Source organism: Oryctolagus cuniculus, chromosome 17 (assembly GCF_964237555.1).
Source record: "Oryctolagus cuniculus chromosome 17, mOryCun1.1, whole genome shotgun sequence".
Classification (NCBI taxonomy): domain Eukaryota; kingdom Metazoa; phylum Chordata; class Mammalia; order Lagomorpha; family Leporidae; genus Oryctolagus; species Oryctolagus cuniculus.
This window is the reverse complement of record NC_091448.1, coordinates 45,914,811-45,928,113: the sequence shown is the minus strand read 5'-3', so window position 1 is coordinate 45,928,113 and position 13,303 is coordinate 45,914,811. Positions and strand designations below refer to the sequence as shown.

The 13,303-nt window shown below is 43.6% G+C and overlaps 1 protein-coding gene and 1 non-coding gene across 7 annotated transcripts in view; both read right to left on the bottom strand.

Moving 5' to 3' along the window:
- Positions 1–213: 213 nt before the first annotated feature.
- The window catches only part of GOSR1 (golgi SNAP receptor complex member 1), a 50,659-nt gene continuing 37,569 nt past the window's right edge, over positions 214–13,303 (bottom strand). For 2 of the 6 annotated variants that reach the window (XM_008270948.4, XM_070061166.1), the window contains exons 8-9: positions 8,643–8,725; positions 214–641 (exon numbers count right to left, since the gene is read on the bottom strand). In XM_008270948.4, coding sequence (XP_008269170.1) covers positions 598–641; positions 8,643–8,725 — 127 coding nt within the window. In that variant the 3' untranslated portion in view covers positions 214–597. Of the gene's footprint in view, positions 642–2,869; positions 4,793–8,642; positions 8,726–13,303 lie in introns of those variants that run through there. The other 4 variants (XM_008270945.4, XM_002718900.5, XM_008270949.4 and 1 more) reach the window with 2 other exon arrangements.
- On the bottom strand, positions 7,942–8,105 carry LOC127484553 (U1 spliceosomal RNA). Its single transcript, XR_007911616.2, has one exon. It is a non-coding gene; the product is annotated as a U1 spliceosomal RNA (small nuclear RNA).

Below are 13,303 nucleotides of genomic sequence, written 5' to 3'. Positions count from 1 at the left end.
CTCTCCCCCTTTTTTAAATAGACATTTCTCATCATTTCTTGAGATAAGGTATTAGTGGACTGTTCAAATGTTTTGTGGTCAACATGTGACAGCCTTTTAGAACCTGCATCATTTCATCCTGGGTTTTAGAACATCACAAGATAGACAGTAAAGACTTCATATTCCCAAATTGCCTCAAGGGTTACTGTTCCAATATAAACAACCACAGGCATGACCATTTAGACTTTTAATTTATTATTAAATTACTTAACAAAGCTTTTCTATACAGTCAGAAAATGCACATTTAGATGAGAACAAAAATTAAGTACAAATACAATAAAATCGGTTCCAAGAAGCTATTTTAAAAGCAAAAAAGTAGAAAGTGCATTTGGAAAAGAATATACTTTTAAAAAATCTGTATTGGCGTTTTTTCATGAGGAAATACCTTCCACCATAGTAAGTGTGATTGGAATTGATCTTCCTCCTCTAAGAGCTAACAGGATAGGAATGAATGCAAATAATCTGATACTACAGTGAGATCTTAGGAACAACCAAAATGAAGAATACTCCTCAAGACACGGCTCCGCTTTGTCTCAGCTGCTCATCCAATAAACGCTCTTAAGACTCACTTGCTCCATCGCATTTTCTTTTTCCCTCTGAAACTGAAGGGTAGGTAAGTGTATAAAGGAACAAACAAGGTTAGTTTATTAAGACCATGATCGAAGTTCTACCTCTTTTTGGAACCCAGGCTCAACAATTCCTAACCTAAGAAGAAATGAACACAACCACTGTATACAGAGGAGAATCCATGTTCTTTAGTTACATTACCACAAAAGCCAGCCTAGCAACAGACATGGCCATTCACCTCCAACAGCTTTATACCACAAGTTAAAAAACTCAAATAAAAAAAAAATCACATTTGGATAATGACCAAGCATGAGGTACTAGAGACCAAAAGGGTTAGTCCAGTTCTTTAAAGTCATTTTGCCCAGGCTGAGATTACTAACGGTGGGAATGCAAACCCAAGGTGCCTCAATCCCACAGAGGCCGTCACTGCACCCACAGGCTCACTAAGTGTATTTTTCCATCCAGATGTACTTACATCCACCATGAAAGAACTAAAGGAAATATTTGGTTCCAAGTACAAAAAGTGCCCTCAGGGTACCTCCTCTTGTTACCTGTCTCTACTCCCAGGCCTGACCTGAGCACCGAGCAGTGTGGAGGGACAGTAGAGAAGGCCAGCCCTTCCTAACGGGAGAGAAGTAGGGGATGAGCACGCCGGGGACCGCAAGGCCTTTGGCATCAGTGGTGGTGATGACGGTGATGACGATACAGACTGCTAGGACACATAAAACCCAAGTCCTTAGCCGGCGCCGCGGCTCACTAGGCTAATCCTCCGCCTTGCAGCACCGGCACACCGGGTTCTAGTCCCAGTGGGGGCACCGGATTCTGTCCCGGTTGCCCCTCTTCCAGGCCAGCTCTCTGCTGTGGCCCGGGAGTGCAGTGGAGGATGGCCCAGGTGCTTGGGCCCTGCACCCCATGGGAGACCAGGAGAAGTACCTGGCTCCTGCCATCAGATCAGCACGGTGCGCCAGCCGCAGTGCGCCGGCCGCGGAGGCCATTGGAGGGTGAACCAACGGCAAAAGGAAGACCCTTCTCTCTCTCTCTCACTGTCCACTCTGCCTGTCAAAAAAAACACAAAAAACAAAAAAAAAACAAACAACAACAACAACAACAAGTCCTGGGATATCTGGGTAACAGATTTAACATTTTCACTAAGGTCACCAGGGCATGCTAAACAGAATCTCAAAAATACGCCACTTGGAATTTTCTGCCCTTTTGTTGCTACAGTTTTTCATATTCTTTAGTGAAATGGAAAGTTTTGAATGGTTACTAAAAAGACTCAAGAAGGAGAGACTCAGCCGGCACCGTGGCTCACTAGGCTAATCCTCTGCCTGCAGCGCCGGCACCCATGGTTCTAGTCCTGGTTGGGGCGCTGGTTCTGTCCCGGTTGCTCCTCTTCCAGTCCAGCTCTCTGCTGTGGCCCGGGAAGGCAGTGAAGGATGGCCCAAGTGCTTGGGCCCTGCACCCGCATGGGAGACCAGGAGGAAGCACCTGGCTCCTAGTTTCAGACTGGCGTAGCTCACCGGCCATAGCGGCTACTTGGGGGTGAACCAATGGAAAAAGGAAGACCTTTCTCTCTGTCTCTCTCTGTCTAACCCTGTCAAAAAAAAAAAAAAAAAAAAAAAAAAAAAAAAAAAAAAAAAGAGGAGACTCATCATATAAGATAATGGCTGAGGGAGCATAACTTCCCCTAGGAGGCAACCTTTATTTGGGACCAGAAATAGAAAATCCCTTCTAATCTCCATGCTCTGACTGATGACCTCTAGCTCTCACTTGTTGGCCCAGAGCCTAGCAACCGGTTTTGTAAGGGGGAGAAAAACAAGAGGGATCAAGAGGAAAAGTGAAATGGCATGAAGACGATGTTCAAATCAGTTACAGGGGATCCAAACGGTGCCCCTTCCTGAAAATGGCCTACTTCTAGTTTCTCACGAGGGCTTCCCTCTGCCAACAAAGGAACTGAAGGAACCGACAATAGGATGGGAGGAGCCCTCTCCAAACCCCCTGTGGCACCTCTCTGTTTGACAGCAACACCTATACTAAGCTTCTTCAACTTCCTTGGAAGAAATGGCGTCTTTATTTCCACAAAGAGAACCACCACCCTGATCGTATCACTTCATGCAAGCATAACTCCGATGACAGGCTCATCAGCCATCAGCATTGTTTGCTGAACTGCAGCAAGCGAGAACAGCTGGTGCCTGACTTTTCTCTCACACAATCACCTCTGATGAATGAATAAAATAATCAGACCAGTAAGAAAGACTGGTAGTATAATTAAATAAATAACTTTATTTATGATACTTCAGATTTTATAAATGCCAACTATATAGCAAACAAAGTCCCACACATTCCAGCTGAGGCACAACCACCAATCAAGGCCCTTTGAAAAATCAAAGATAATAAAGTGTCAGGGGAGAGAAGTTTTGTTCTCTCAACAGAGAATTTAATAAATGAACTTACTTCCCTGATCATTTAAAGTTCACACTGGGAAAACCTAATTTTCTTCTAAGGGCATCCCATTAACAAACTGATCAATCAACCTGTATTTAGAAAAATAAACCCTAGTTAAGCAAAATCTATCAAATGCCCTTCATACATACCCAGAGTGTATTAAGTTTGACACCAGAGTGATAAACCTCGCGGTGTCTGTACCAGGTCTGAAGTCTACAGCTGGCCTGTATGTCAGGTTCACCTGCACACCAGCACCTCCACACTGTGAAGTAGTTAAGAACTACCTGCAAGTCTCGTTTTAGTCCCTGTGTCAGTTTGAAGTCAATGCTCTCAATTCCGCTGGCGAAGAGCAGCCCTCTCTCCCAGCGAGGAAGGTACATACTGGAAATCTTTAAATTATGCTCAGCACAACAAGTAATGAGTTTGCAGAAACTGAGAAATGGTTAAATTTGAAAAGGACTCTGTTGAGCTGTTTAGAACTCTGTCGCTGCCAGGGGAGGCACAGAAGACGGGTGCTGAGAGCGACAGATTTCTGCCATCACAGCCTTAACTCTGCAGGTCTGGCAAGTCTGAACGGATCTGGAACGAGGAACCCTCACAGACACAGAACTCCGGCTGCCTCAGGAGTAGTTCTGAGACTTCTGCTCTCAAGTCGGGAAGCATTTACCGACAGGATTATCTGGACAGTGCCCTTCAAGATGTCCATGTGTCCGTGCCTTGTTGAACAGACGTCACAGAAAACGAGTCCTCTCCGTTGCCAGGACGGGGAACAGTGCAGGGTGCTGCCAGACACTGGCTGTTGGTTCCTTTTGTCATGGGAGAACTGAGATTTCCATCTTCTGGTAGCAAATAGTAACCCAAAGAAATAAACAAAAAAGTCAAGATAATCACTGGCTCCTTAAAAAAAAAAAAAAAGGCCCGTCATCTTGATGTTTTTCCAGCAACATACTTAAAACCAGTGTACCCACAATTTTAAGAAGGAAAGACAAAAAGCTTTTTTTTTTTTTGCAGTGTTCTCCATTTCAGACAACCTCAAACACACTTGAAGTTGAAGTTGACCTATCTGCATCTGTGAAAAAAGTGTGAAAAAGAAATTTTCCTTGAATACCAAAAGAATTGGGGACTCAGAGTAGAAATCTATAGCACAGATGATCACGAAAGGACTTGTGATTTCTCGTCATTAGTGTAAAATAAAAGGACAAAATTACTTTTATTCACAACCCAATCCGGTGGCTAAAACAAAAGCAGTCTTTGGATACAGAGAAGCCTGGCTTCCCAAGGAATACGGCCTGGCCTGTCATCAGGCCTCACCCGTTCACTGAAGTACAGAACTGCGGCTCTGGATCAGCTTGCTTGCGTCCTAGGGAGACAAAAGCAACTGAAGTCCCCTCCCCCGTTTGTTTTTTTGTTTTGCTAAAAACAAGGAAATGTGTATTAGAAAAGATAGCACAGGAACACTGCGGCTTCAGCTCATCCTGACCACAGAGCCCAAGGCAGTCGGTCTTGAAGTCATTCTGCTGATCAGGCTAATGACCAGGACAGACAGCTTCTTCCTACTTTTCCTTCTTCCAGATCGAGCCATCCAGAGTCCCAGCAGGTGTCCCGTCAGTGGAACGCATAGAGCAGCAGGAGGATGGTGCAGATGCCAATCACAGCTCCCAGGATGAGTGAGTCACGACGCTTCCTAAGGTTGATCCTCTGGATCAGGCTGTTCACAGCAGGAAAACGATCTTGGGGAAATCTTTATTAAGGTCACATTGTTAGTGAAAAGTCACGGGACTCCAGAGCTCAGTGGAGTTCAAACATTGTTAAGTGATGAGAAGAAACAAAGGGGAAGAAAACCATAGCCGGGGAGTCTTCAGTAAACACACATTTCCACACAACTGTTCTATATCCCAAACAAATTCTAGTCTCCCAGTCCTGTGTGTAGTACACAGGGAAGAACAGAAGAGAAAAAACTAAAAGACAGGAAGGGAGAAGAAAATCCTAACTGTTCTCACGCACTGCGGGACTACTGCCAAGCTTCGGGTCAGGGTGCCAGCCAGTGAGGGCAGGCAGGGAGGCACCGGCACAGTCGGCCACGGCCATCTTCACCTCCATTCCATTTCCCTCCTTCTGTTTCTCCCCAATCCCCTTTCTCAGGAGACCAGGAGGTTCTGCCTAACGGTCTGAAGCAATCCCTGATCCTCTCCCCATAGGATAATAACCTCCCATGGATTCAGAACAAACTCTAGGGTCTAGACAATCAGGCACTGCTGAATTATTTAAATTTTAAAATTCATTTTGCAGCAGTGGGCAGGATATAGTTAGGAAACTGGGTTAAACTGTTCTAGCTGTTCTATTTAGGGAACATAAAAAACTATATTTTACTTAGTATTTAAAAATATCTGCACACTCTTGTTTATATGTTGTAGATCAAAACACCTATACTGCTGTGTATTTCTGGCTATGTATCCAACAACACACTTGCAGGTGCACCCTTTTATTAACAGAGATATTATGAAAATCAGGAAAACCTACGACAAAACCCACCTAGGATACTAGAGAATTAGAATAATCCCACTCCTTGTGAATCCTCATTGCATTTTCTTGCAGCAAAATGACTCTCAGTAGGGACCACATTTATTTGTGTACTTATATATTCTACACATTATATGATGAAGACCATCCCTTCTTGTAATCCTGAGTTCCCTTCTATGTGTGAAGTAGAGCTTTACATACTGGAGGCATTAATGTGTTTTTGAATTACCAAAGGAAAATAAAACCAGGGCAATTTGCAGGAACAGTTCTAAAAATGTGGAAAAGGAAGTATGTATTGAATTAATGGACAAAAACTATTACAAGGTAAAAATTTCATATAGAGAAAATAATGAGTTTGCTTTTTTAAGTAAAAGGATAAACAAACTCACTAGGAGTATGTGATTTCTGGTATCAGGAAACCTTTTCTACAATGGACACAGTTTTATCCAGTTTACTGTTAGGGACCCACCTGTCCCCTCCCACACTAATCCAGTCCAGTCTGTGGAACAGGGTAGGGCTGACCTTGTCCTCTGCCATCAGGTGTACACATCAACTCAGGACTGGCAGCAAGAACATTCTCTGGGTTAGAAACCTGGACAATAACTCAAGTTGGAACAATCCCGGTTCTCTTGGGAATTCTAACAGTGATAGGGCACCCTTTCCCACGGGGGTCTTTAAGCTGGTATTGTAGTCACGTTTATCATCATGAGGAGAATGCGTGCCTGAGCCACATGGCTAACACTGAGGAGAGCTACGAGAAAGGGAAGGGAGCAGGAAAGAAGAGATGAAAGGCAGACTCTGATAAAAATCTGTCTCTGGACGCAGTCACGCGTTACACAAAATGCTACCCTACTTTATAGTTATATGGGAAAAACTAATTCCCTCCTTTTCTCCCTTAAGTCAATCTGAATTAGCCTTCTGTTACTCCCCCCCCCCCCCGCCCCCCGTATATATTTAGATTTGTTGCACATCCCTGTGGAATTGTAAACTTCCTGAGCAGCTCATCTTATACTGGGTTCTGGAATATTGCTTTAAGACAAAGTTTACCAGGGGAAATACATCCAGAACAAAGAAGAGGGCATCAGGAAGAGTGGCAACAAATTCTAATGGACGACTGAGAAAACCTTCAGTCTTAGCCCTGCCATCCAGTTCCTACTTGTATGTCAAAGTCTCAAGGGTTCTGCTAAACACAAAACCTTTTTGTATTCACTATGTAGACTCTGCTCTTGTGGGTAACCAAGAACATAGCTGAAGAAAGCATGATTTCATGGACAAAGCAATAGGAACTTGAAATCTGAATCTTTAATTTGCTGCTTCCTGGCTATGAACCTGGGCTAAGCCACTTCACTGAGCCTAACTCTTCATCTGTAAAACAACTGTAATTTTTACAGTCTATCTTTTGTGGTAATGAAGTGAGTTACTGTATATAAAACAACTGTGTAAACGTTTTAGCCCTATGTAAAACAGAAGTGATTCTGGATGTGTGGTCACTCAGGTTGAAAGCTAAAAGAAAAATTCATAAAAGACAGGAAAATACCAACAAACTTCAAGATAAACCTTTTCCTCAGGCAAATAGAAGTCATACTAAAAGTGACCTTAAATTATCCAGGATCAAAACAAGAACTCAACGTTTTTGAATTATGGTTCCTTTTTCCCCATAACGGTTGAGGAAGAAAGCTTCCTCCCCTCCTCCCAAAGACTTGTCTTCTCAGAGAGGAAATAAAATGCTTTACAGTGGCAGACGTTTGTACTGGGTTTGATGGAAGTATTGGTAATCATTATTGAAAAACTACACCATGGAGGACAATAACAAATGTGTAGAGAATCTACCCTAGAATTCAGCTTGTACAGTCACAGTACCCTACCAGCAGTTACACCTTGTCTAGGCATATGGCTGTCTCCCTCCTTCCCCTCCCAAGCATCTGCCACTGACTGACTCGAAACTGGAAAAAGAAAAAGCATGATTTATGATGTTTAGGTAAGAGCAATGTATACTATAATGTTCTAATGCATGTCAAAGAGCTCTGAAAACGTGACATAGGGAGGGGCACTTAGCCTAGGAGTCAAGACTCCAGCTCCTGATTCCAGTTTCCTACAAACGCAGATCCTGGAAGGAAGTAGTGATGGCTTAAGTAACTGGGTTCCCGTCATCCATGTGGGAGGCTGAATTGAGTTTCTGGTTCCTGGCTTTGACCTGGCCCAGTTCTAGACACTGAGGACATCCAGGCAGTGAACCAGTGGATGGGGGCTCTGTCTCTCAAATAAATTTTAAAAAATAATAAAAAAATACAATGTAAAATAATTTTGTAAATAAATTTTAAATTCATGTATTTTTTTTTGAAATCTCTAGTATTAATTATTTTTCTTTTTCAGGGGAAAGCACGAATGCAGTCCCCCACTACCACAAATTATGCAGTCGAGTTTCCCACATTTGGGGAAATCGCAAGGGTCAGCACATCTGGTGTGCAATGGATAAGCCTTGCCCTGGGAAAACCACCTTTGTGATGATGGTATCTCCCCGGCCAGGTAAATATAGGATGTGTAATCTTTATTTATTTTCATCTACTTGAAACACAGAGCAACAGAGACAGAGGAGAGATATGCAGACAGAGATCCTCTGTGCATTGGTTCACACGTCAAATGTCTGCAACACTTGGGGCTGGTACAGGCTGATGTCAGGAGCCTAGAACTCCATTCCTTCTCGGCCTTCCATGTGGGCAGCAGGAGATCAAGCAATTGAGCCATCCTGCTACCTCCCAGGATGCATCAGCAGGAAGTCAGATAGGAAGAGAAGCAGCCAGGACTTGAACTGGCATTCTGCTATGGGATGCAAGCATCCAAGCCACAGCTTAACCTGCTTTTCTACAATGCTCGTCCTGGTGTGCAATCCTTTGGAAATGGTACTCAGCAGTATGAAATGCACGGTATATCCCTATAGTGTAGCTCACAGGCATTACTGAAACTGATGATGCCAACAACAAAACTAAACAAAATAGGTACATTTCCCTATACCCAACCCTACCTCCACCCCTGATCCCCAAACAAAGATTTTGAGCTTCCAGAAAGGATACTGGCCAAAGTGTTCATTTTGCTGTGAATTGATTTCAACATTCCTCTCTGTGAAGTCATATTTTCTTTTGTTGCCATAGCAATGCTTCAAGGGGTAAAAAGAGATAACAATTAAATTGGAATAAGATTATCCTGCATAAGTCCAACATACCTTTAAAAATTAACAGAAAATTATAGCGAGCAACAGTATCTTTTTTAATTTATTTTATTTATTTATTTATTTTTTTGACAGGCAGAGTGGACAGTGAGAGAGAGAGACAGAGAGAAAGGTCTTCCTTTGCCGTTGGTTCACCCTCCAATGGCCGCCACGGCCGGCGCGCTGCGGCCGGCGCACCGCGCTGATCCGATGGCAGGAGCCAGGAGCCAGGTGCTTTTCCTGGTCTCCCATGGGGTGCAGGGCCCAAGCACCTGGGCCATCCTCCACTGCATTCCCTGGCCACAGCAGAGAGCTGGCCTGGAAGAGGGGCAACCGGGACAGAATCCGGCGCCCCAACCGGGACTAGAACCCGGTGTGCCGGCGCCGCTAGGCGGAGGATTAGCCTAGTGAGCCGCGGCGCTGGCCGACCAACAGTATCTTGAGTAGGAAAATGGGGGTGGAGGTGGGGATCACTTTCCATTGTTCTTTCTCTGAATGACCCCAGTGCCATCCAAAGATGTTTTTTTCTTTAATTCAAGGCAGTAAAACATTTCCATGTTTTCTTCAAAGTAACAAATGAAATAAGACGTTAACAGACAAATGACATTACAATGCCTCTTAAAATGGTTTCAGAAGGGGCCAACTATAAAATATTCTTAATCAGGAAAAATCATTGAGAGGGAAGTAGAAAATTACAGCCATAAAAATAGAACCAGAAGTGTCTACTCAATTTCTGAAGAGATTATGTCACAAATTTCTACTTGGGTACCAACCAGGCTGACTCTGGGACCCATGCAGCACTGCACTGAGTTTCCAAGCAAGTAAACAAAGGTGACAGATTCATTAAACGTAACTGAGAAAGCTGAAAAACTCATGATTTGTGGAATACATTGTCTTCCATGTGACTACTTTGATGTTTTGTTTAAAAGAATCTGTTAGTATCTTTTTGCTGTCACTTCTAGAATTACTTATTTCCCATAGTCTTATGTCCCTTATTAGAATCCTAGAGGGCAGAGTCAGTGTCCATTCTGATATCTAACACACTGTGGGGTGGAGGGGGGCTGCAGATACTGACATTATAAAAAGCTACAGGAAATGCCATTAAGTAATTATGAGAATACCTGGAACACTAAAAAGTTGGGGGGGGGGGACAACAGAGATTAAGAATGTGGAAAGATGGGAGTCGGAGTCAGAGTGACCTCACCTTTGACTCATTTCCCTCATGAGTAACCCAAAAATAGAAGCAGACAAACCAGGGAGGGTCCAGCTGAGGTACCAAGTTCCTGAGAACTCTAGGAAAGAAAGCCAGGTGAAGGGGTTGCACTCTCTCAAATGAGAAGAGAACAGTGAATTGAGGCAGGGAAATAAAGATTTTCCTTCAGCTCTGAGGTAAAGACCCAAATCTCACTGTTTCCTTTGGAACTCAGATAGCAGAAGACTATGGTTCTGCATGCTCAGTTCCTGCAGGTGGCAAAGGACTACTACGCAGAGAGACTGACAAGCAGAGAGCGCCCAGTCCAGCAGCTTATGGCACGATGCTCAGCCCCTGCAGGGAAAAACTGCTGGGCCACCCATCACCACCTGATATGCCACTGCCCCAGTCTCTAAGCCAGGCCTATCTGGGAGCTGAGTGCACACATTTCTGGACAGGCAAGTCCTCAGAGAATGAACTCCCAGGTATCTTACTGAAATGAGATCCTGGAGGCAATATTTTCAACTTTAAGCCTTGCAAAGGCAAAGAAGAAACAAAAGTGTGTTGAAGATAAAACACCCAGAAATTTGAACTATACAATATAATTATGCTATGAAACAGTATTTTGGGGGCCGGCACTGTGGCACAGCAGGTAAAGCAGCTGCCTGCAGTGCTGGCATCCCATATGGGCGCCAGTTTGAGTCCTGGCTGCTCCACTTCTGATCCAGCTCTCTGCTATGGCCTGGGAAAGCAGTGGGAGATGGCCCAAGTGCTTGAGCCCCAGAACCCGCGTGGGGGACCCGGAGGAAGCTCCTGGCTCCTGGCTTCGGATCGGCGCAGCTCTGGCTGTTGCAGCCAACTGGGGAGTGAACTAGCAGATGGAAGACCTCTCTCTCTCTCTCTCTCTCTCTCTCTCAGCACCTCTCCTTCTCTCTGTGTAACTCTGGCTATTAAAAAAGGAGTTAGTATTATTTCTATTAACTCAGAGGGATGTGTGTGCTATATTGAGTGTTTAAAACAAGCCAAAGCATGTGTTATTTTCAGTAACAATCATCCTTACATCCTCTTATTTCCAGTAACAAACATCCTTACAAATGCTTATATGATAGTGAGAAAGATTAATGGAAAGAAATCCAACTATCAGCTTCAAGGGGTAAGAATGGAGGGGTCCTAGCAGATTAACTTTCTCTTTATACATTTCAGTATTATTTAAATTGTTACAATAATACTGTACTTTGTTTGGGGGTTGGGAGGCAGAGGGATAGATATCAATCATCCATTTGATGGTTTACTTCCCAAATGCCTGTAACAGCTAGGGTTGGGCCAGGCTGAAGCCAGGAATCACAAACTCAATCCAGTGTCTCCTCGTGGCTGGCAGGGACCCAAATACTTGTGCCATCAACTCTGCCTCCCAAGTGGGAAGCAGGATTGGGAATGGAGCCCACTCTGATACAGGCTGTGGTTGTCCCAATTGGAGGCTTAGTCATGGTAGCAAATGCCTGCCTCCAACCCTTAAGTATATATGCATATCTAAAAAACAGTTGAAAAGGAAATTGGAGGAACTCTACCCGAGTGATTATAAAAGGTTAATAATAACATCAGCAGGTATAAATTTATTACTCTTATTCATCTCAGTTCCAGTATAAGTAACGATGGGTAAGTTTTCCACAGATCTTAGAAAAAGCTCAAGAATTAAAAGGGTCAGGTATCTCTGAAGGCAGTAAAGTTGAGCAGCACTGAAAATGAAGATTAATGGAAATCTGTACAAGGGGTTCCCAGAACCCTAAACTGCCTTCCCTAACTCATAAGCCTGGTGACTGTCCCCTGTCCAGTAGGAAATCTAGCCCAGGAGAAGAGACCAGAGATAGCAACAATCTGAAGTCTCCAGGGAAGCAGCAAGATCCCTGACTGATCACAATTCTGAAGCTGACTGCTCAGTGTTCAACAAGTCCCACTATCCACCCACAAAGAATGAGCTTCTATCACCGAATTCCGAAGTCATACCCTCAGACACAAAGGGTCAATGACTGCCAGACTTTTAAGTGCAGCCCCCTACATAAAAGAGATCTAAACCAATCATCCAGGGAACAGAGAAGGGAGTGTGAGCAAACAGAGGTAATAAGGGAAGCTCAGGAAACTCTACAACAGGGGCAGGCACTTGGCTCAGGGAGCAGGATGCGGCGAGGGACACCCAGCTCCCATACTGGCGTGTCTGCACCAAATTCCAGTTACTCTGCTTCCAATCTAGCTTCTGGGTAATATGCACCCTGGGAGGCAACAGGTAATGGCTCCAGTGAGGGAGTCTCCATCACCCATGTTGGAGACCAGGACTGAGTTCTAGCCTCCTGGCTTAGGCCCAGCCCAGTCCTGGCATTTGGAGAGTGAACCAACAGATGGAAGATCTCTATCTCTTTGTCTCTCAGCCTTTCAAATAAAATGAAAATAAATATTTAAAAAGGAAACTCTAAAATAAAATTGTATTTTATGTACTAAGAGAAAGAAAAGATTTAGATATTCTACCCATTGGTTCACTTTCCAATTTCCTGCGACAGTCAGGGCTGAGCCACGCCCAAGTTAGGAGTCCAGAACTCAATCTGGGTCCCCACATAAAGGAAGTTTTTAAAAAGAAACAACAGAGAAGAAGAAGAAGGGAAGATTTCCTAGAACTGGAGATGAGTTTCCAGATTTCCTAGATTGTAAGAGATCATCCAGTGCCCTGTACAATGGATTGAAACAGTTGCATGCTAAGCTCATCATGGAGAAAACTGAAATAAAAAAAGTCAGGAAAAAGAAATGATCCTAAACATTTCCAGAGCGGGTAGTAGTGGGAACATATAATATACCAAGAATCAGAGATTTTAATTGGCACTGGACTTCACAAGTAATACTAAAAACAAGGCCTTTGAATGTTTCAAAGTTATTTCTAACCAAGAATTCTTGTCTTAAACAACGAATCAAGACTGGGTAGAATAAAGAATTTTTAGATGTGGGCAGTCTCCCAAATTTACCTCTTGTTATTTCCCAGGAATCTACTAAAGGATATGGTCCAGCATAATGAGGGAAGAAACTAAGGAAGTGGAAGACTTAAACCCAAGGAATTGGTGACCCACTAAAAAAGAGATCACTTTTGGATAACAGAGAAAGGACATCTCATCATCAGAACAGTATGACAGCCTGTATATCAAATAGTCTGGATTAGAGCAGGAGAAGGGCAATGTCAACTTTATAATACTTTGTTTTAGATAGCCCTCCACCCCAGAGGAGTCAAACTAACAATTTTGCTTTATTTACTTATCTATAATTTTTCAGTTTAGGTGCATATCTATGACAATATG